The 22,694-nt window shown below is 41.2% G+C and overlaps 2 protein-coding genes across 6 annotated transcripts in view; one reads left to right on the forward strand and one right to left on the reverse strand.

Moving 5' to 3' along the window:
- Positions 1-6,331, forward strand: part of CENPP (centromere protein P) — a 242,670-nt gene extending 236,339 nt beyond the window's left edge. For all 3 annotated transcript variants that reach the window (XM_007111296.4, XM_007111297.4, XM_055087290.1), the window contains 3 exons: positions 4,545-4,624; positions 5,757-5,848; positions 6,192-6,331. In XM_007111296.4, coding sequence (XP_007111358.1) covers positions 4,545-4,624; positions 5,757-5,848; positions 6,192-6,322 — 303 coding nt within the window. In that variant the 3' untranslated portion in view covers positions 6,323-6,331. The remainder of the gene's footprint in view (positions 1-4,544; positions 4,625-5,756; positions 5,849-6,191) is intronic.
- Positions 6,332-8,811: 2,480 nt separating this feature from the next.
- IPPK (inositol-pentakisphosphate 2-kinase) overlaps positions 8,812-22,694 on the reverse strand; it is a 56,018-nt gene continuing 42,135 nt past the window's right edge. For all 3 annotated transcript variants that reach the window (XM_007111302.4, XM_028494141.2, XM_007111303.4), the window contains 2 exons: positions 11,468-11,547; positions 8,812-9,078 (listed from right to left, as the gene is read on the reverse strand). In XM_007111302.4, the coding sequence (XP_007111364.1) occupies positions 8,853-9,078; positions 11,468-11,547 (306 nt within the window). In that variant the 3' untranslated portion in view covers positions 8,812-8,852. The remainder of the gene's footprint in view (positions 9,079-11,467; positions 11,548-22,694) is intronic.

A 22,694-nucleotide genomic window follows, 5' to 3' on the forward strand; every position in this document is an offset into this window, starting at 1 on the left:
TATATGTATAGCTGATTCACTTTGTTATAAAGCAGAAACTAACACACCATTGTAAAGCAACTTACTCCAATAAAAATGTTTAAAATAAAAAGAAACTGCACCTGTGACTGGCACAGAGGAACCACTTAACGTTTGTTAGCTTCATCTTTAAAATAAGAGCAAATTGTCTTCTAAGTGCAGATGCTGTAGGCATTTCTAAGCCTTCTGATGTTGGGAACAACTGGAACAGTTGTCTCAGGATTTTTGGGTGTGGGGCACAGTGTGGATGCCTAGCTTGACTCTGGCCACACACCCTCCCAGAGGTGCACAGGCCCCCAGCCTAGAGCTGCTACAGGTGATGCCCCAACCCAGGCCTACAGGCAGACGGGCTCCCTCCTCTTCCTACACCCAGCAACTTGGAGTCCGTGTACTGTGTCAAATGACAAAAGCAATTCAATTTAGTAACAAGTTTGATGTGCTTTATTCAAATGAAACAATCCATGAATTGGGGAAGTCCAGGGCCTCACAAGCAGGGGAACACTGTTCCCAAGGGAGTTTTATAGACTTGTTAAAGAGCCCACACAAAAACAAGGCAGGACTGGCTAGGAGATCCCCATTTTCTAGGGTGTGGTGAGCTCATTAAAGCTGAATTGGAGGATTATGATTGGGGTTAGGTGTTGTCCAGATACACAGGCTGACTTAGCTTTAGATCTGTGCCGTGGGCCAGGCCTCAGGGGTAACTTCCATTTTATGGGTCCTGATTTACAAATTAACTTTATCAGCTGCCTCTGCCACCATCCACCTAAGTCTGTCCCAATGCCATGATGATTTGAGGATTGGCCACCATCCTTTGTACCCATTCCTGTCTCCACACACCCAATTCCAGCACCTCATATCCCTCACTGGCAGCTCCACTGTTTCCCTGCTTCTCCTGGCAACAAGGGCTCCTTGTGGAACAGCCTGTGTCTGTGTCCTTCCTCACCCTGGATTCTTCTTCATCCACCAGAATCCAGCACAAGTCCTCACGGCCCCACCAACACCTTTGTCCCAGCACCACAGATGGAGCCGCATAGTCAACCACTCCCTCCTCCCTGAGCCTTGCCTGTGCTCCCTGTCCCACACCTGGCCTCCACCTCTGCCATCTTCATGGGCACTTCCACAGACTGACCTGTGTTGAGAGTCCCACATCTTCCTATCCATGCCCACCTCTCCCCAACAGCACAGTGGCTAAAGGGAACAGGGATTCTTTACGGGGTGGGGGTGGGGGAGGCGGGGATGAAAATGTTCTGGAGTTAGAAACTGGTGATGGTTGCATAACCTTGTGAATATACCAAAACTCACTGAATTATACAATTTAAAGGAGTGAATTTTGTTAATGTGAATTATACCTCAATTTAGGGGAAAAAATTACTGAATCAGACAGACATAATCTTTGGGAAAATATTAAAGTCAAGATGAATTAGTATATCTATGGACACTCAAGGGTACATTTAAACTAAAGACTCAAGGTTTCCCATTCATTTAAGTGGGGGTGGGGGGTAAACCGGGATGGTGTGACTGATCCGTAACACAAGGCTGGTTTTCTCTAAAGTTCTGTTTAAAATTCTCTTCCCTTTGGACCAGCATCCAGCAGCCATTCCAACAGCAAAGTAGATCTCAGGTAGAAAACTAGGATGAATAACAAATTGGCAACTTTCTCACAGCTACCATTTTTTCTATCATAAACACCAGGAGAGTTCTTCACTGCAAAGTCCAGGCATATGGCAAGCAGCTAAATAAACACCCATTTTGAATCACCGCTTAGGACAAGCTTCCTATGGAAGGCTGACAGGCCCAGTGTGTGCAAAGGACCCGCACCATGCAGTCTGTTCCCAGCCTTCCCAACAACACTGGGAAGCACAGGTCTCCCATTTGCTCCCTTTAGGTACCAGACCTCGACCTTAGTTTCACCAGTGGCAGCATGTGAAGTATCTAAGGTGCTTTCCAGGTCAGGCTGATAACTTTCTAGTCAACTTTTTTTGTGTGAAGCTATTTTTTCATATTAAATATTCTAAAATATCTTGGCCAGATTGCTGCCTTATCAGAGTACATCATCTTAATCCTTTCTTGGTGATTCAGTTGGCTTTTCTGAATGTCAAATATGGTAATATGTAAAACTTTCAGTCGCTATTGAAATGTGCTGATCTTATGCTATGACCTCAGGCCCACTTTGCATTTAGAGTTGTATCACTTTTCACAACTTATCTGTCTTCTCCCTCAAAGCCACCTGTACATCTCTCATGTGGATGAGACCCACCCTTTGTATTTCTAACTATCATTGACGGTATCTAGATTGTACTTTTTCTGTTGCGTCTCTGGGCTGCTCTTCAGCCTTTAGTTGCTTTCTTCCTGTCAGCTTTCAATATTTGAGGTCACCAGACAAGTGAATGAAACTGGATAAACAGGGCAATATTATTAACCTGTATAAAAGGGAACTTTCCACACAAGCCCCTAAAAGCTCTCCAGAAACACATACTAAATGCCTGATCTCTTCCTAACGTTAGTGTTTCTACTTTTGGTTTTTTATTTTAAAAACTAAAGGGAGTAAATTTTATTTTTTTTAGAGAAAGTTTCTAATCTAAACCCTCCTTTTGCTCATGAGGAGAAGGCCTAGAGAGGCTGTGAGGTCTGCTTGGAAGCAGACCAAGCCCTTGAGCCTCAGGCTGGAACTGGCCCAGGACATGTGCTTCACATGTTCTCCTTTACATTCCTCACACAGCTGTTATTAATTTAGAAGAGACTGAGGTTTAAAAATCACCCAGCACTCTTTCCATTTAAAAACCTTAGGTATACATTTTCTCATAAAAACTATTTTGCTGAAATTAGAAATCATCTAAGTTTAAACCAGGCCCAACCCAGCCTTTGGTCAGAATGGCTTGGTGTTTGGACGTGTTCTCGCTCCATCAGCATCTTTCTCACACAGGGGTCTGAGAGCACTGGCCTCACACGCTGGCAACAAACTCACTGATATGTGGCTGGCCCTTTAAAAGTTATGACACATCTTTGTCCCCACAAGACCTTATTTGACGGAGCTGATTTTCTTCAGCCCATCAAGTACCTGCATCCACAGGAAGGCCCCATCCTCTGAAGCAGGCAAGTTCTGCTCACCCAGTTCCATCCCTGCCCCTTGTCTTGCAGGAGGAGGGGTTTCGGAGGAGGGGTTTCTCTGACTGGCTGCTAGACCAGACATTTCTGAGGAAGCTGCACCTCACTTTCCTTCCATGAGGTTTGGGGCAGCCACGATAGCTGGGTTTCGGTTTGGATTTGGGACACGGCCGGGCTTACGTGTGATTTCAGCATCAATCCAGGTGTCTGTTTCTATAGCAGGAGCTGTGAGAAGAGGGAAAGAATATGTGTCTTTCTAAAGCTGACCCTTTTGGAACTTAGAATCTCACTGTGGAGCCTACTTTTAGTCTCTATCATATCACCCCAACCCCACAATCTGTTCTCACAAGAATAAACAAAAATAAGTTTTCCAAGAATTGAGAAGATGGGGCCACTCATTACTCATTTGTTGTGAACATTCTGTTCAGATTCCTGCAAAGCTTTGTTCTAATGACCTACAAGTCAAGTCTAATACTAGAGGTTCCCAGAGCCCGCTACAAATAATAGAAAGAAGCAGATATTTCCAGAACTATTACATTACATGGAGGGAAAAGCCAACCCTACTTTAGAGTTGCAAGCCTAGAAACTCGTGAAATTCTACTTCATTTCCATTTTAGAGAGGATACTTTTGACTCTAAAATGGTACACGATCTCATCATGAAGCTAACTTTTCGCGGAGCATGCTCCCTGAAACCCTATTATCCAGAATAGCCAGACACCATGCCTGGGGGAGAAACACAGGTCACTGGGAGAGTCCAGGTGGCCCCGCGCTGGCTGTGCAGGAGCCATGTGCCACAGTTACCAATATGCAGGCGAGGGCCATTTGGCAGCAAGTGTGAGGACAGATGGTGGAAGCATCCACTGTGGTGGGGGCCAGCCCACAGGCCTCAGTTTGAAAGGCTTTTAAGGCCAAATGCTAGCACTGTAGAGAAAAACATTTGCTTTACAATGAGAAACCTGGCAGACAGCACCTCACTTCAGTCATCAGGATCAGCATCACCTTGGTGGGTCAGCTGGCCGGCATGCCTGACCAGCCTCCTCAAGCTGTCCAGGTCACAAGACACAGACAAAGGAAGCAGGTTGGCCAAACGCTGTGGGGCCCTGGGTAGACAAGCCAGTGAAATCAGAATGGAGTTGTGTAACCTATTAACACTGGGCACTTGATGGTGTGGAATCCTGGAGGCTGTGTGTCAGTGGAGATCTAGATAGAACAGGCAGTGCTGATGACCACAGAAGGCAGGAGTGGGGATGGCCATGGCCAGGACGCCATGATGCCTGGATGAGAAAATGGCACACCTGAAAATTAAAGACTTTCAGGGAATGCAAGACACACCTGAAAAGGGTTTCTTGCTTCTTTTCAGTCACCTGGAACAGCGTCCCTGAGCCCCAAAGATTTCTCTAACCATTTCTTCTCCCCACAGGAAAAGTACCCAGAGGCTGTGCACCTTTCAGAGGGGGCCTCCTCCAGCTGCATGGGCATCAGGAGCCCCAGCCGACCAGGGTGAGTGCACAGGCCCCACCAAGTCCCTCCCCAACACCCAGATGGTTGTTTCCTGTTAAAAATGAGGATTAAAAATAGAAAACAAATGTAAACCACCTAACTGACATCTTGAGATATGTCTGTGGAGTCATAACAGATAAGCAGCCGATGGCAGGAGAGCACAAGGGGGACCACGAGGGGACTGTAAACACAGACGGGGTCTGTAAGGAAAAGGTGCCAGTCTCACTGCTGGGGTCCTTAGGAGGCCAAGGAGGGGAGGCCACGAGGCGTGGAGCTCTATTTTCACCAACTTATTTCAAGATATGTGGGGAGTCAGCAAGCACTGAGGGGAGAACTCATCTGGGTCTCCCTCCACCCACCATGAGCACCTTTATGTGCACATGGACAGGATGTGCTTCTGTGACCTGTGGCTAAAGATGTTTTGTTTCCAAGCCTTAAAATGGTGGTGTAGTTACGTAAGCTTCTGGAACTTGCCTTATTCAACATTATTTCCAAAATTCACCTCTGGTGGTGCATGTAGCTGTAGTTCATTCATTTTCAGTGCTTATACTCCATTAGGTGAATATATGTATTTCTGCATTCTTCAGGTCTTGGGCATTTGGGTTATTCATCATTTTCCACTATTTCTAACATTCCTGTTCATGTCCTGTGGCACACAAGTACACAAGCTTCTCTTAGGCATATACCTAGAAGTGAAATTCCTGGGTCATAGGGCAGATTCAGCTATCACTGCCAAATTCTTTTCAAAGTAGTTTATCAATTTATGTTTCCCACCAGTAATTTTTAAGTTCTTATTGCTCTATATCCTGTACTTCACTTGTATGATCACACTAATATGCAGTGGGTACAAAACAGTATCTTACTATGGTCTTAGTTCCCATTTTCCTATTTGTTCATGATGTTGAACATCTTTTCATGTTTAACTGGCCATACTCTCTCTTCATCTGTGGGTCTTTAAGATCAGGGGAGTCCGAGCACCGCCTTGGGGAAGGGCAGGAGCTCCAAGGATGGTTGGGAGGAGAGCAGCACTCCTGCCTGGGTGGGCATCCTCTCCTCTAGAGAGAGAGGCAGGTGCTGCATACAGTTTAGTCTGATTTTAAGAGCACTTAGCAATGCATCTTACCTCTTTCAGGTTTGAACTAGTAATTGTTTGGAGGATACAAATAGATGAAGAAGGGAAGGTTTTGCCAAAGCTGGATCTTCTCACCAAAGTGCCACTGCAAGGTAGGGATGTTCTGGTGATTTCTCACTATGCTCAACACAGACACCTACTTATTTCATCTGGGTTTATATGGCAAGAATCAAAAGTCAAAAATTTCATTAATGTACTTTTTAAATCAGTTTTCAAAATATTTTTGTCCATAATCACTCAAAAAGCACAGGCAAGGGGGATTGCTCCCCCACGGCCCTCCTAGGCTGAGTGCTCAATGTCTCTGCCTCAGGCATTCGGGTAAGTGCTCTGTTCAAGGTCATGATTCAGTTGTCCTGCCTTCCCATTCACTGTGGCCAGCAGAGAATGAGGGCATTGTCTCGGTGAAGTTTCTTACCCAGTTTGTTTTCTTTACAGCCCTGGAACTGGACAAGAACGGAGTCATAGAAGCTGCTCCTCTCAGCTTCCGAACCCTACTGGGCGTGCTGGGCATTGAAGCCACTCTGGAAAGTCTGATTAAATCACTTCACACAGAGGCAAGCAACTAGTTCCCAAACAGTGAACAACTACACGTAGAAGTAAGATGCTGCACCTGGAGGCATGTGATTTTATTGAATATAAAAATTTGCTCTTTTCCACTTAGAAACTTTACCTCTAGAACATGTTTATACAGTTATGGCACATTATATATAAGTTGTCAGGACATGAAAATAAATAGTTATTTAAATTCAAAATACCAAACAAGTGACACATATAGTGTATTTTTAAGAGTAAACTCAACATCTGAGGAAGTACAGGAGTGGCTGTCCACCCTGGGATGTGGGGAGCCACTGTGCACCCCCCTTGGTATGAATATGAGGGCAGAGGTGGCCCCAGCCCATCTCAAAGGTCAGCCCTCCTCCTGTCACCCACCACCCAGGGACTCTTGGAGGGCTTGCCAATGCAGCCTCATCTCTTAGACATTCCTCAGAAACCTCTGGGGAGCCACACCACCCTCCTCGCCTCCTGGCTCTGGAAAGCAGCACTTGGAGGCTTTCACAGCACCTCTCAGCAGCAAGTCCTCTGACATTCACTCTTCTTGGTCTTACACAAAAAAGTAGAGCGGTTAGCATAAAAAAACACAGTAAGACAGCAAATACGGCACTGTCCCTTCACACAGGACCTTAGCACCCCTGGTCCCTCCGCACAGAAGAAACAGTGTTTTCATTAAAGTCCCCCAGAGTCTAAGTGCTGCACTGACCTGAGTTGCCAGTTTAAAGTAGAATGGGTGAAAACATTGTTTCAATCAAATGAAAGCCTCAGAGCAGGGGCCATGGTGGAGTGTGAGAAGAGCAAAGGGTTGGGTCAAAAGACCCTCTAGCAGGGGACACTCATCTATCGCCTCTTCCCCCCAAGTAGAGGGTGATGGTTTTCAGACAGTCCAGACCAGCCAGGACAGGCAACAGGAGGCTACCCAGCCCACCTCCTTGAGAAGCTGGCGTTCCAGAGCTCTGCACACAGGCACACGGGGTCCTCTGCACACCCTGGCCAAGACCATCCTCACCCCAGGCCAGCAACAAGGAACCTCAGGCCAAAACAACTCTGGCAGCTGCCTACTTCCACGCACTCCTCTGGAGCCTGCAACTTGCCCATGAGAACGTGGCTCCATGCACATCCCTATGAGTGGAATCTCCAAAGCCCCTGTACCCCAACACACCACATGAATGAGAGATGTGTGTCATTTGAATATGTTTTTGAACCTCTGAGTGTAAAAGTAAGTAGTAAGTGGTAAATGGTAGTAAGAAGTAAATGAGAGGACAGAATTGGAGAATAAATTCTGGAAGAGCTGGCTTGATTCTAATAAGCATAATTCTCAATTTATCACAAAATTCCCCACAAAAATTTACAATCAGCAAAATATTCTCATTTTTTGTGTAGTATTTTCATACAATCCCATGGTTTCACTAATATTATATTACAATAAGCCTTCATTAGTCCCTCAAAATGATGATATAAATAATCTATACAACCTACCATAGAATAAAAAACTGAAGCCAAGATTCCCAACAGTTTTCATAGCAGCTGGGCACACTTTTGGTGACCCCAACAAGAACCCTCTTAGTGCCAGCCAGGAGTCTTGCGGAAGCAGGACTTTGGGCAGCCCCGATGGGGAGGTGGTCCAGCACCACTCAAGGCCACTAACACCACACATCTTAGTGAAACCCAAGGGAGGAACAGGTATGGGGAAGAAGGGAAAACTCGATGCTGGCTCTGGCAGAAGTAGCTGAGGTTTCCCAAACACCCAAAAATGCCAGGAACACAGAGCTGGCAGGAGCACAGCCACCCCATGACACCCACGCTGGGCACAGCAGCTCAGAGTTGCAGCTCTGCTTCCAGCTCCCACAGCAGCAATTTCAGGTGGGAAAGAACACCTTGTCTCCCCTAAAGTTAAAGATGATAAAATCATTCAGCACAAAAAAAAAGTCAGTGCTCGCATGAGTGGTGTCAACCCCTGCCCTGAGTCCCACGCTCCCTGCTGACCCTGTGCAGAGCAGTGGGTATGGCATCTCCACAGGGACTTCGAGTCCACTGCTCAAAACTGATGTCCATATCAACAACTTATTGCTCTCCACAGCAGGGAACCACTAAACCTGTGCTGACACATGGCTTGCATTGGAAAAGTGACCAAGTAACTCAGCTGGGAAAGTTCCAGTAGTATCTGTGTTTTCTTAAAAGTCCAAACTCTAAGGTATATGTGACAATTCAAGTTTTCTGTGTTAGGATTCTGGTGGTAGGAGATCCAAACCTTGGGTCTTATAAGGCTTTTTAGAGATTAGACGTGAGCCCTGCGTGGAAAGGGAGAACTGCCCAGAGGGGCCTCCTGGGACACAGCACACTGCTGGGCTCATGTCCAACATTCCTTGTCCTGGAAGATGTTTCTAGTGCTCTTCCATTCTGTGTCTCCCAGAGGCAGTCCCACCTGAACAGGGGTTGAAAAGCAAAAACATTCACAGCCAAAAGTCACCCAACACAACAGAAACTCTATCATTCAACCTTCACATTCTATGTTCAAGTTTCAAAACCACTACAGGAAAAAAGTTAGACCTTATGGAGAACTAATGTGCAATCTTCGCTTTCCTTGAACCTAGTCGACATCACGGTGGCGTCTTTGGCATGTACAGTCTTTAAATAATAGTTGACTATCTTGCCATCCAGTTTATACTGATGAGGAATGCTCTCATAGGGCTTGAGGTCAAGATCCAGCACAGACACGGAGAAGGCAAACCTGGATCTCGATGAAGGGACAATGGGCCTTTGATCGGAGCTGGAAGCAAAAGAGCAATTTCAGAATACACAAACCTCCCAAATCCTCTCAACCCAACTCACAAAGAGCACCCATTCTGTGCATCAATATGCATTCCGTCTCTGTCTATGCCAACTGTATGTACTAGTGCTAGAAGCTTCTGCAAGAGAGGCACCTACTGTGATACCCGCCAGCACACCAGACAAGAGAGAGTTAATGTGCAGAAAGATGGAAAAGCAATTACGTAGAATACTCGATTGATATTCACCATATCCCAGTAGTATAAACAAATGCTAAGAAAGTTACTTCATCGTGAGCCAAGTATTACAAAACCTAAGAAACTGGAGAAAGTCGATCTGGCTATTCAACAGCCAAATGGATAAAATGTTGAGGACAGACTTCTCTTTTCGTGTCTTTTAGCATGTCTGGTGAGAAACTCTTGCTCCTTTATACTTTTTCACATTTGGAGAGAGAGATCTAGTTTCATGTTTTATTCTCAAATTGTATCTGCAGTGTTTGGTATTTTGTTTCTTAGGGTTTAGTTGTGGTCTTTCTAAATATTGTAATAGTTGTATGCTTATAACAAAATATGAACAATTACTTGTACTTAAAAAACACTTTCAGGCTAATTCTGAATTTTGTACTAAGATTGCTATATATATGACTTAGCTCTCAGAGCGCTTGATACATAGTATGCATCCAAATGATTGGTTAAATACATTATATGAGCTCAGTTTAGCCCGAGAGAAGTATTCAGGAGTCCTGGTTTATCCATGTGTACTACTCTCTTCTAGATTTCGAAATTATTAAAAAAACAAAACAAGCAAACAAAATACCAATTTCAAAAGCTCCTGCCTGGGAGAGGGAAGGCAGATAAAACATTCCTATTTAATGAGCCTAATCAAGGCCTAGACTCTAGCTCAATTCCTGCTCAGAAATACTATTTACAGGAAAAATGAATCCCTGGCTCAGTTGTTGGGGTCTTAGCTACTCCCTCCTGAACAGCAGAGAACATGTGTACAGATTAAGGTCTTGCTTCTGAGTCTCAGTCTCAGGGCCTGAAACCCAAGCTCCACACAGCGGGGCTGGGACAGTGAACATCTCTGGCCCTCAACAGGGCTGCACATTTTATAGGATACCTCGCGTCACATCAGAACCAACACCCAATAAGATGACGTGAATAAAGAGAGGAGCCCATCACACAGAGGCTGGTGGAAGCACGGCCCAAGAGCCACTGCTGAGGAGAGTCTGACCGTTTGTTGACCTCAAGCTCCCAGTGAGCCCAGGCCTGAGGTTCCTGACACCTGAAATGCTTCTCTGCCCTGGGGATGACATTGGTGATCACATGGCTCGGAAGTTTCTGGACATGTATCCCCGCTCCTCTCCCACCATGTCAGTTTCTGCCAAGCAGCTGGTCAAGAGTGTCAGGACTCCTGGCCCTCAGCCCCTCACATTTCTGTATCCTGACTGCATCCTTGCTTCAGGAAGGGCAATAGATAATCACATCTGTGTGGTTTTCTCTCATCTAACAACACTGCTTAATCCAAATGGATTCCTGTCACTAACCACTGGGGGCATTTTCTTAGGGGATAATGAGAGTTTTCAACTAAATAGAACCACCTTTTTTTTTTTAATATTTCAGTTATGCCCTATAAATGTCCCTCCGTGTTTCCTATCAGAAAGTGGACAATTCTGTGCCTGCCAAGAAGCAGGACTCCTGGGAATGTTTAGTTCAAAAGCATCAGAAAAACAGGTGGCTGACAGCCAGTGACGAGATCATCTTGACCCAGGAACACACATCAGATGATTGTGAAACATTCTGCAAAACTGTGTGTGGGGTTTGGCACCCTGAAGATGCCATATAATCACTGAGAGAAGATTATCAGGTTCATCCTGAATTCCTAAAAAAGGCAGAGAGGGGACTGGATAATGAGGTCCAGGAGAAGATGCTGCAAAGAGGAAGCAGAACAATGGAATGTTGTTTTAAAGGCTTCGAAATGACTATAAAGGTCAGCACATCAGGACCTGGTAAAAGGAGGAAAAATAAGGCCCACAGGAACCTACAGCTTCTTGGGCCTCTGAGCGATGATGGTAGCTTGGAGTTTTCTTTGAGAGAAAGGAATTTGGACCACAGTATCCAAGCCCTTGAGATATTTTCTTAGAAAATAATAGTAAACTTGAATGAACAAGCTTTTAAAACTATTCTCAATAATGTCTTTTTGACTGATTACAAACTTCTAAAGAGCAAGAGTTAATAATCCCCATGATATCAAGTAGGCCTTGGAAATCGGCCTCTGTTAATAAACATGATCCTGCCAGAGCCTCTCTAAATATAGGGACACCAACTCTCTTGCCAATCCACAAAACCCTGCTAGACCAAGGACACACGACACAGTAGCAGGTGCCTCACCTTGCATCCTGCAGACAAGGAGAGAGTGCGATCATGATGGAGCAGTCTTTCGCAGTCATGGCGACCCGGTACTGCTGAACCTGCAGGGGAAGGAGAGATCAGCTCCATGGCATCACCACACACACCCTTCCCCACTGGAGAGGTCCAAGAACTGGTCCCAGACCTGGGGGTGGGTTAGGAAGACCCAGTCCCAAAGAGCTCATTAGAGGCCAGTGCTACCCTCTGACCTCTCACTGCAGGCAGTGTATGGACGCTGATTCCAAAACCTGGGACCTAGAACTTGTCTTTGGCAAGACAATCACAGCCCACCTTGGAAGAAAAAGCAGTAAGTGGCCTCAGCTATTGATGTGCTAGCCACACTGACAGCACTGAGAGTATCACTCTCAAGTGTGCCTCAAGATAGCGGCACACAGACACACACCAAGGCCCTGCTTAGAGCAACAAAATGTCCCAGGTCACATAGCACACTAGAATGTCATGCAGCTTCCATGAATGAATGACACTGCAAACAGAGGGATCACCAACGGTGTGTTAACTCACTTCATCCCCACAGCGACCCCACAGGCAGGCACTGCTAGTGACCCAGTTTATGGATAAGGAAACAGACATAGAATGACCTGACCTAGGCTAGACTCAAACCCAGGTGTTTCGACTCTGAAGTTCGTGCTCTTAACACTGGGCTACGAGCACATATAGATCTGTGTGTAACGCCTGGAACAACGTCCACTAGGGCTGCTGACTCAACACAGAAATGGTTTGTAGGATCCGACACATAAAGCCATGTGTGTGCTCACATGCGTGTCACAGACATACACGGAAAGAGCCAAAAGATGGTCACCTCTGTGTACAATTTGGGAGCATCTTTCCCCTTTCTTCTTTGAACTTTCATATAACATTTGAATTTTTTAGATTGAATACCTCTCACTTTTACAAAAATAAACTAGTTACAAAAAAGGATGTGGGCCTTACACATTAACACTGGCCTCAACATGTGTGTGATGGCAGATCATAACCTCGTCTCCCTTTCAGTCATTCCCCTCCATGTCACACAGCCAGGAGGACTGCCCTAAGACAACATTCAAGCTGTTCATTCCACAAAGCAGGAGTGTGTGGGAAGGAGAGGGAAGCAACCCAAGTGTGGGTTACCTGAGGCCTGCAAAAATCTTTACAGCAGAAGGAAAAAGAAGCTCTTCTCCCAATAGTCTATTCATTTAGCTAAGAAACCAGGTATTTCACAATGTACACCAAAAAATCCAGTCCAGAAGAATTAAAGAGATAAATATTAAAAACAAAATATAAAATATTTATTATGTCCTAATCTGCAAGACACAAAACATAGAAGCCGTAAAAGACTGAGATATTTGAATACCTAAAAATTAAAAGCTTTTATTTGATACAGTCATAATCCAAATGTAAAAGACTTGTTAAAGAATAGGAGAAGATATCTGCAACATATAGCAATCAACATCAAGAATATATAAAGTGCTACTAGTCACAATACCAAGACATGGAAACAACCTAAATGGCCATCAACAGAAAAATGCATAAAGAAGATGCGGTACATATATACAATGGAATGCTACCCAGCCATAAAAAAGAATGAAATAATGCCATTTGCAGCAACATGGGTGCAACCAGAGATTATCATACTAAGTGAAGTAAGTCAGAAAGAGAAAGACAAATACCATATGATATCACTTATATGTGTAATCTAAAATATGACACAAATGATGTATCTACAAAACAGTCTCACAGATAGAGAACAGACTTGTGCTTGCCAAGGGGAAGGGGTTTGAGGATGGGTGGATTGAGAGTTTAGGATTAGCAGATGCAACTATTATATATAGAATGGATAAACAAGGTCCTACTATATAGCACAGGGAACTGTATTCAATATCCTGTAATAAACCTAATGGAAAAGAATATGAAAAAGAATGTATATGTATGCATAACTGAATCACTTTGCTGTACAGCAGAAATTAACACAACATTGTAAATCGACTATACTTTAATAAAATAAATTTTTAAAAAGAGAATATATAAAGTGCTAGATCAGTATGTAAAAAGAAAACTACCCAAAAAAGATATAGACCAAATAAATTGACAAAAAAGAAAAAATAGCCAGTAAATATATGAAAAGATGCTCAACCTTACTACTAATCAAGGAAATGCAAATTATAACTGAAAATGTTTGCACTCATTGGATATATATACATATATATCTGACATAAAATGAAAGAGCTAGACTTTCACTTCAAGCAATGCTGGAGTATATAATTGGAGCCAACCCAACTGCTGAAGTCAAGTAGAAAAAGCTCGACAAAATATCAAAAACATCTGCTTGAAGGCAGAGCCTAACAAGACCAGCAAGAATTGCTGGACCAGGGGGAGGACAAAGACATTTGGGGGTTTTTTGCCCAGGGAGTGGGTGACAATTCTGGAAGGTCGGCCAAGAGGCACTTATAACTAACTTCCAGGGCTATGGGGACAGTAACCATGGTGAATTCCCGCTCTGGGTTAGTATCCAAAATGTTGCACCTTAAGACTGGGTGAGCCAGAATTCTACAGGCCTTACCAGAAACTGCAACTTTGCTTCAAAGACATCAGTCACCAAAACTGGATTAAGATGACCCCGGCTTGCTAGTGATTCCCAGGCCCCTGGCAGAAGCAAACCAAAAATTCTCTCTAGAAGAAGATATCATCCTAGGCCTCAAATTATTTCTAAAATAATTATACAAATACAATTTCTGACACACAAGCAAAAATACCCAGGCACAAAAGACGATGCCATGAGAGAAAATCAGCAAAAAAAACCCCAAAAATGAAACCCAAAAAACTCCCACGAAAGTAGAAAGAGGTACACATGGACACCAGGTATTGGAGGTACCAAACACACATGCTGCTCTGCTCAAAGAATAAAAGACAAAATTGAGAAATTCAGAGGAGAACTGGCGACTATAAAAATGAACTGTTTGAAAATTCTACAACTAAAAACCACAAAATCAACATTAAAAATTCAACAGATAGTTTTAACAGCAGATTAGAAAAAACTGAAGAGACTTGCTAAAGTGGAAGATAGGTCAAAAAAAAAAAATCCAGAATGAAGCACAGAAGGTTAAACAGCTGGAAAATATTGAGAAAAGGGCATGAAACATGGAAGATAAAGAGAATATGTTTAATACATATGTAATTGAAGTCTGGAAGAAGAGAGAAAACAGGCAGAAACAAAATTTGAAAAAGTTAAGGCCAAAAACTTTCCAAAACTGAGGAAAGACATCAGGACACAGATTCAAGAACAACGCAAAAAAATCACTTATACATATCATTAAACAAAAACTAAGAGTGAATCACCAGCAAACCTACAATAAAGGAAACATTAAAGGGTATTCTTAAGACAAAAACAAAAAATGATCCCCGAAATAAGGTCAGAGATTCAGGACAGAATGAAGAGTAATGCAAGAGCTAAATATGTGGGTTAAAGCACACTGACTGTATAAAACAATAATAATAATAATGTCTTCTTGAGTTTAAAACAATAGAGTACACAGCAACAATAGCAGTGTAAGTAAGGAGCAGTAGTACAATGTACTCTAAGAACTCCGCATTGTCCAAGAAGAGAGTAAAGGTATAAATATTAGACTTTAGTAAAAGACTTTTAATTAGACTTGCTGCAATAGCTAGGATAACCACTAAAAGAAAGTAAAAGACTAAAACCTCTGAGCAAACAGTGGGGAAATGGAATGGTAAAAAAATTAATCAACCCAAAAGATAGTAAGAGAAGAGAGAAAAAGAAATCTAAGACAGGTGTAAAAAATTAAGGTTTAAACCCAAGTATAAGTCCAATTAAATTATAAAGACAAATGTCAGAATGGATAGAAAACCAAACCATATTTTAAATACAAAGGTTAAAAATAAAAGCATAGAAAAAGATACAGGGTGCAAAAGAATCTAGAGATGTGACATTAATATCAGACAAAAGAAACTTTAAAGTAAAAACTATTACCAGAGACATGCTAAATGATGTCTTAAAAATGAAAAATTCAATTCACCAAGAAGACATAACAATTCTAAATTTAAGGCACCTGACAATATAGCCTCAAAATAAATGAGAAGAAACAGACAAATCCATAATTATTAGGTAAAGTTTCAAAACATCCTTCTTATGGACCAAGCAGACCATAAAATCAGTAAGGTCACAGAAGATCTGAACAGTACAATTAATTTGACCTAGTGGGCAGATATAAAACACTGCACCTAATAATTTGAGATGCCTTTTCAAGTACACACAGAAGCATTTTCAAAAAAGATTAATCTGGGCTTCCCTGGTGGCGCAGTGGTTGAGAGTCTACCTGCCGATGCAGGGGACACGGGTTCGTGCCCCGGTCCGGGAGGATCCCACATGCCAAAAGATTATAATGCAAATCACAACAAATTTCAAAGGACCAAAAAGCTGTCTCAACAAATTTTAAAGGCCCATATAGAGTATGCTCCCTGACCATAATGCAATTTTGCTAGTAATCAGTACAAAAAAGATAATGAGAATCCCCACGTGTTATTAAATCCCTTCCAAATGCTTCCATGGGTCAAAGAAGAAATATTAATAGTAATCAGAGTATATTTTAACTGAATGATATTGAAAATAGGCTTGTGGGATGTAGCTATAGCCATATGTACAGGAAAATATATAGCTTTATACATATTTTAGAAAATAAGAAGGCCAAAACTTAATTAGGTAAGCATTCATATTGGGAAGAAATTATAGAAAGAAAAAATTATCTAGAAAAAAAGGAAAAAGGAAATACTCAAGAGCAGAAATTAATGATACAGAAAATGATCATACCGTACAAAAGGAACATAAGTTAATTTTTACAAAACTACCAAAACTGATAAACTCCTGGTGGGATGGATCAAGAGAGAGAGAAAACAAATACCATAGGTCAGGAATAAAAAGGTGTTATTCAGATCTTATGAAACTTTGAAAGATAATAAAAGAATATTACCAAAACATTATATGTCAAAATTCTGAAAATTTTAGATAAAACAAATTTCTAGAAAGATATAACTTATCAAAACTGACAGAAGAAACAGAAAATCTAAAATTGAGGTATTTTATATTATCCTACAAAGACAACTATGGGCCAAAATGTTTTCACATGTAATTCTACAAAATATTTAAGGAAGAAAAAATACGAGCCTTACTTCACCTCTTCCAGAGAACAGAAAATGAGCAAACACTCTTCAAATGTTTTAGGAGGCAGGCATACCCCTGATACCAAAACCTAACAAAGACATTACCAAAAACTCATATCAATGACAAATATATATGCAAAAACCCCTAAACAAAATATTAGCAAACCAAATATCATAAAATATAAAAAGATTATTACATCACTACAAATTGTGTGATTACAGGCACACCTTGTTTTTACTGTGCTTTGCAGATGTGTTTTTTTACAAATTGGTTTGTGGCAACCCTGCATCAAGCAAGTCTATTAGCACCATTTTTCCAACAGCATTTGTTTACTTCACATCTCTCTGTCACATTTTGGTAATTCTCGCAATATTTCAAACTTCATTATATTATATATGTTATGGTGATCTGTAATCAGTGATCTTTGATGTTACAATTGTAATTGGTTTGGGGCACCAGGAACTGGGACCACATAAAATGACAAACAATCAACAAATGTGCATGTTCTGACTACTCTACCGACTGGCCATTCTGCCCATCTCTCTCCCTTCCTCAGGCCCCCCATTCCCTTAGGCACAATAATATTGAAATTAAGCCAATTAATAACCCTACAATGGCTTCTAAGTGTTCAAGTGAAAGGAAGAGTCACACATCTCTTTAAATCAAAGGCTGGAAGCAATCAAGCTTAGTGAAGAAGGCATGTTGAAAGCTATGACAGGTTGAAAGCTAGACCTCTTGCACCAAACAGCCAAGTTGTGAAAGCAAAGGAAACGTTCTTGAAGGAAATTAAGTGCGGCTCCAGTGAACACACAAATGATAAGAAAACAGGGCTTCCCTGGTGGCGCAGTGGTTGAGAGTCTGCCTGCCAATGCAGGGGACACGGGTTCGTGCCCGGGCCCGGGAGGATCCCACATGCTGCAGAGCGGCTAGGCCCGTGGGCCATGGCCGCTGGGCCTGCGTGTCCGGAGCCTGTGCTCCGCAACAGGAGAGGCCACAACAGTGAGAGGCCTGCGTACTGCTAAAAAAAAAAAAAAAAAAAAAAAAAAAAAAGATAAGAAAACAAAACAGCCTATTGCTGGTGTAAAGTTTTAGTGGTCTAGATAGAAGATCAAAGCAGTCACATTTCCTTAAGCCAAAGCCTAATCTAGAGCAAGGCCCTAACTCTCTTCAATTCTATTAAGGATGAGAGAGGTAAGCAAGCTACAAAGAAAATTTTGAAGCTACCAGAGGTTGGTTCATGAGGTTTAAGGAAAGAAGTCATCTCCATAACATAAAAGTGCAAAGTGAAGCAAAAAGGGCTGATGTAGAAGCTGCAGCAAGTTATCGAGAAGATATAGCTGAGATAATTAATGAAGGTGGCTACACTAAACAACAGATTTTCAATGTGGACAAAACAACCTTATATCGGAAGAAGATACCATCTAGGACTTTCATAGCTAGAGAGGAGAATTCCATACCTGGCTTCAAAGCTTCAAAGGACAGGCTGACTCTCTTGTTCAGGGCTAATGCCACTAGTGACTTTAAGCTGAAGCCAATGTTCATTTACCATTCCAAAATTCCTAGGGCCCTTAAGAATTATGCTCAGTGTACTCTGCCTGTGCTCTATAAATGGAACAACAAAGCCTGGATGACAGCACATCTGTTTACAACATGGTTTACCTAAATATTTTAAGCCCACTCTTCAGGACTACTGCTTAGAAAAGATTCAAAATATTACTGCTTGTTGACAATGCACTTAGCCACCCAAGAGCTCTGATGGAGATGTACAATGTGATTAACATTGTTTTTATGCCTGCTAACACAACATCCATTCTGTAGCCCATTAATCAAGGAGTGATTTCAACTTTTAAGTCTTATTATTTAAGAAATACATTTTCTAGGCTAAAGCTGCTATAGATAGTGAATTTTTCTGATGGATCTCGGCAAAGTCCATTGAAAACCTTCTGGAAAGGATTCACCATTCTAGATGCCATGAAGAACATTCATGATTCATGAGACAAGGTGAAAAGATCAACATGAACAGTTTGGAAGAAGTTGACTCCAACCCTCATGGATGTCTTTGAGGGTTCAAGCCTTCAGTGGAAGAAGTAACTGTCGATGTGGTGGAAATAGCAAGAGACCTAGAATTAGAAGCGGAGCCCGAAGATGTGACTGAATTGCTGCAATCTTATGAGCAAATTTTACTGGATGAGGACTTGCTTCTTCTGGATGAGCAAAAAGAAAGTGGCTTCTTGAGATGGAATCTACTAGTGAAGATGCTGCTAAGATTGCTGTAATGACAGAGAATTGAGAATATGTTGTAAACTTAGTTGATAAAACAGCAGCAGAGTTTGAGAGGACTGACTCCAATTTTGAAAGAAGTTCTGTTGTGGGTAAAGTGCTTTCAAAGAGCATTTCATGCTTCAGATAAATCATTCATGGAAGGAAGAGTCAACCAATGTGTTAAACTTCACTGGTGTCTTATTTTAAGAAATTGCCATGGCAACCCCAACCTCCAGCAGCCACCACCCTGACCACTACCTGATCAGTCATTAGCCATGAACATTGAGGCAAGACCCTCTGCCAGCAAAAAGATTACTTGCTGAAGGCTCAGGTGATGGTCAGCATTTTTTAGCAATGAAGTATTTTTTAATTAAGGTATATACATTTTTTTAAGACATAATACTATTGTGCACTTAATATAGTGTAAACATAACTTTGATATGCACTGGGAAACCAAAAAATTCATGTAACTCGCTTTATTAAGATATTTGCTTTATTGTGGTGGTCTGGAACGAAACCCACAATATCTGAGGTATACCTGTAATCACATTAACAGAAAATAGAAGAAAAGTCACATGATCTTCTCAACAGAAATAGAAAAAGCACTGAAAAACTCAACATCCACTCCTGATAAAAACTCTTAACAAATCAGGAATAGAAGGGAACTTCCTTAATTTGATAATGGTTATTTATTTTAAAAATAAACCAAGCAACACCCAAAAAAACCTACAGCAAACAATTTACTTAATGGTAAATACTTTCTCTTTGAGAGTGGGAACAAAAATTAACTATATGCAGTTAGGCAAAACAAAATAAATAAGTGAAAAGTATAAGGATCAGAAAAAAAAATCAAATTCACAAACAATATGATTATACATAATCATATATATATTATATATTATATATAATGAAAATCCAACAGAAGCTATAGATTGTTAGAATTAGTAAGTGACTTCAACAAGGTTGACAGATAAAGAGGTCAAAGTAGAAAAATCAATTACATTCCAATATATACACATAGATACCATCTATATCTAAAACCATCAAATATCTAGGAATATATCTAATATATCTAATAAAATATAAGATCTCTCTAAAGAAAATCATAAAATGTTTTATCAGACTTTAAATAACACCTAATAAAAAGAAAACGCCCATGTTGGAAGCCTTAATATTGTATGGATGTCAACTCTTGTCATCATTTTAATGCCAAATCAATCAAAATCCCAAAAGGTCTGTTGTTGCTTTTCCTTGTAGAACTGAACAAAGTTCATTCTTTAAAAAAAATTTTTTTTTTTAGGCATACTGATGTACAATATTATATAAGTTTCAGGTGTACAACACAGTGAGTCACAACTTTTTAAAGTTATACACCATTTATAACTATTATAAACTATTGGCTATATTCCCTGTGTTGTACAATATACCCTTGTAGCTTATTTATTTTATACATAGTAGTGTGTACCTCTTAATCCCCAACCCCTATCTTGCCTCTCCCTCATCCCTCTCCCCAGTGATAACCACTCATTTATTCTCTGTATCTGTGAGTCTGTTTCTTTTTTTGAACAAGTTGATTCTAAGATTTATATAGATAAGCAAAAGGTCAAGAAGAGCCAAGGCATTAATTAAAAGAAAGACATTCCTGAAGAAAGTAGAAGGATTTACTCTACTGGGTATCAAGATTCATTATGACTCTAGAGTGATCAGGACAATTCCTATGATTCTAGGACAACTGCATATGAAAATAAAACCTTACCTCATGCCATACCAAAAATCAATTGCAGAAGGTACCCACCAAATGTGAAAGGCAAAACAAAGTTTCTAAAATATCTGTGGGACTTTCAGGTAGATAAAACATAAAGACTGCTAAAGAAGGAAAAAGATGTAAATTAAATGACCTTAAAATTATGAACTTCCCTTCTAAAAATGACTTTATTAACAGAGTAAAATGGCAAGTGGAAGAAGATATCTGTAGCACACATATCTGACAATGAGCATCTATCCAGAATACATAAAGAATTCCTTCAAACCAATAAGAAAAAGACAGACAACCATACAAAAAACTGGGCAAGAGACTTAAATAGATGCCTCATGGAAAAGAAAATATAAGTGGCCAATAAACATATGAAAAGGTGTTGAATCTCATTACCACAATAAGCTACCATTACACACTCACTAGAATGGCTAAAATTAAAAAGACCCACAACCCAGTGGCAGAGAGAGTATGGGGCCACAGGAACCCCCTAGTCTGTCGAACTACCCTAGCCTATTGTAGGGAATATAAACAGCTAAAACTATTTCATAGTACCTACTAAAGCTAAATATGCTCACACCTCTGACCCAGAAATTCCACTCCTAGGAATATACCCAAGAGAAACGTATATGCATGTACACTAAGAGATCTGTACAAAAATGTTTTGCTGAAACTTTATTCATAACAGTCAAAACTGGGAGCAACTCAAATATCCATCAACAGTAGAATGGGTGAACTGTAGCATATCCATTTAAATAGATCACTACAAAGCACTGAAAATATGGAAATGCATGCAATAACATGAGTAAATCTTATACATGTTATATAGAACATAAAAAAAAACAAGATACGAGATATATACATGATTTTGTAATAATAAAGTTCAAAAACAGAACTAAACTATAGGTATGTAAGTCAATACAATAGTTAACTTGAGGGAGAAAGGCAAGAGGAATAACTGTACAGGAAACCAATAGGGATTCTAATTAGCTGCCAGTGTTCCATATTCAGACCTAACTGGTAGTTCTCCAAGAGTTTTCTTTATGACAAATCATTGAGCTTTACCTCTTTTTCTGTGCACTTTTCTATATGTGCTATATTTCACATTACAAATGGTTAATGAAACAAAAGCTTAGAAAATTAACATTAAACTTTTAAGTACTAGAAATATCAAGTAATTTGGAGGGCATGTGGGAAACAGGAACCTCGACTGTTACAGAAGGAATATAAATTGGCAAAATCTTTTCAGGAGGACAATATGACAGAATCTATAAAAAATAAATCTAGCAATTTAACTTCTAAGAATCACTCTGGAAGATATGCTTAAGTTCACAAGGGTTAAAGTACAAAAATGTGAATGTAAACATTTTTAACAGTAACAAATTAAAGATAACACCCAAATAAATGACAATTAATTATATGACCATACTAAAGAGAACACTTTTAGGTGTATGGAGAACTTCCAAGGCACCTCCTACAAAACAGTGATATCCCTGTTAACACTTTTAATGCACTGCTAGGCGTGCAGAAGGTAAAGGAAATCCCCAACCCAATCCCCTCTTCTCACACTCACTCCCAAAAGAGCTGAAACTAGAGTTTTGAGCAAGGAGCAATTGGAAAGCTAAGCTGCCCTGTAGGCAATGTCAGTGCAGGCATGGTTTCTAGGAATAAGCCATGGAGTACAGGGTCTAAACCTGAGACTTCTCCCTTAAGTCAAGGATCCATATTTTCTCTGGAGGAAAGCATCCCTGTTTAGGTCCCCAAGATTCTCATAGATCAAAATCAAACAAATATGAGCTCACAATCATACACCATTAAAAACCCAAGCAGGGGCTTCCCTGATGGCGCAGTGGTTGGGAGTCCGCCTGCCGATGCAGGGGACACGGGTTTGTGCCCTGGTACGGGAAGATCCCACATGCCGCGGAGCAGCTAGGCCCGTGAGCCATGGCTGCTGAGCCTGCGCGTCCGGAGCCTGTGCTCCGCAATGGGAGAGGCCACAACAGTGAGAGGCCCGCATACTG

This window comes from Physeter macrocephalus, chromosome 9, assembly GCF_002837175.3.
Source record: "Physeter macrocephalus isolate SW-GA chromosome 9, ASM283717v5, whole genome shotgun sequence".
NCBI lineage: Eukaryota > Metazoa > Chordata > Mammalia > Artiodactyla > Physeteridae > Physeter > Physeter macrocephalus.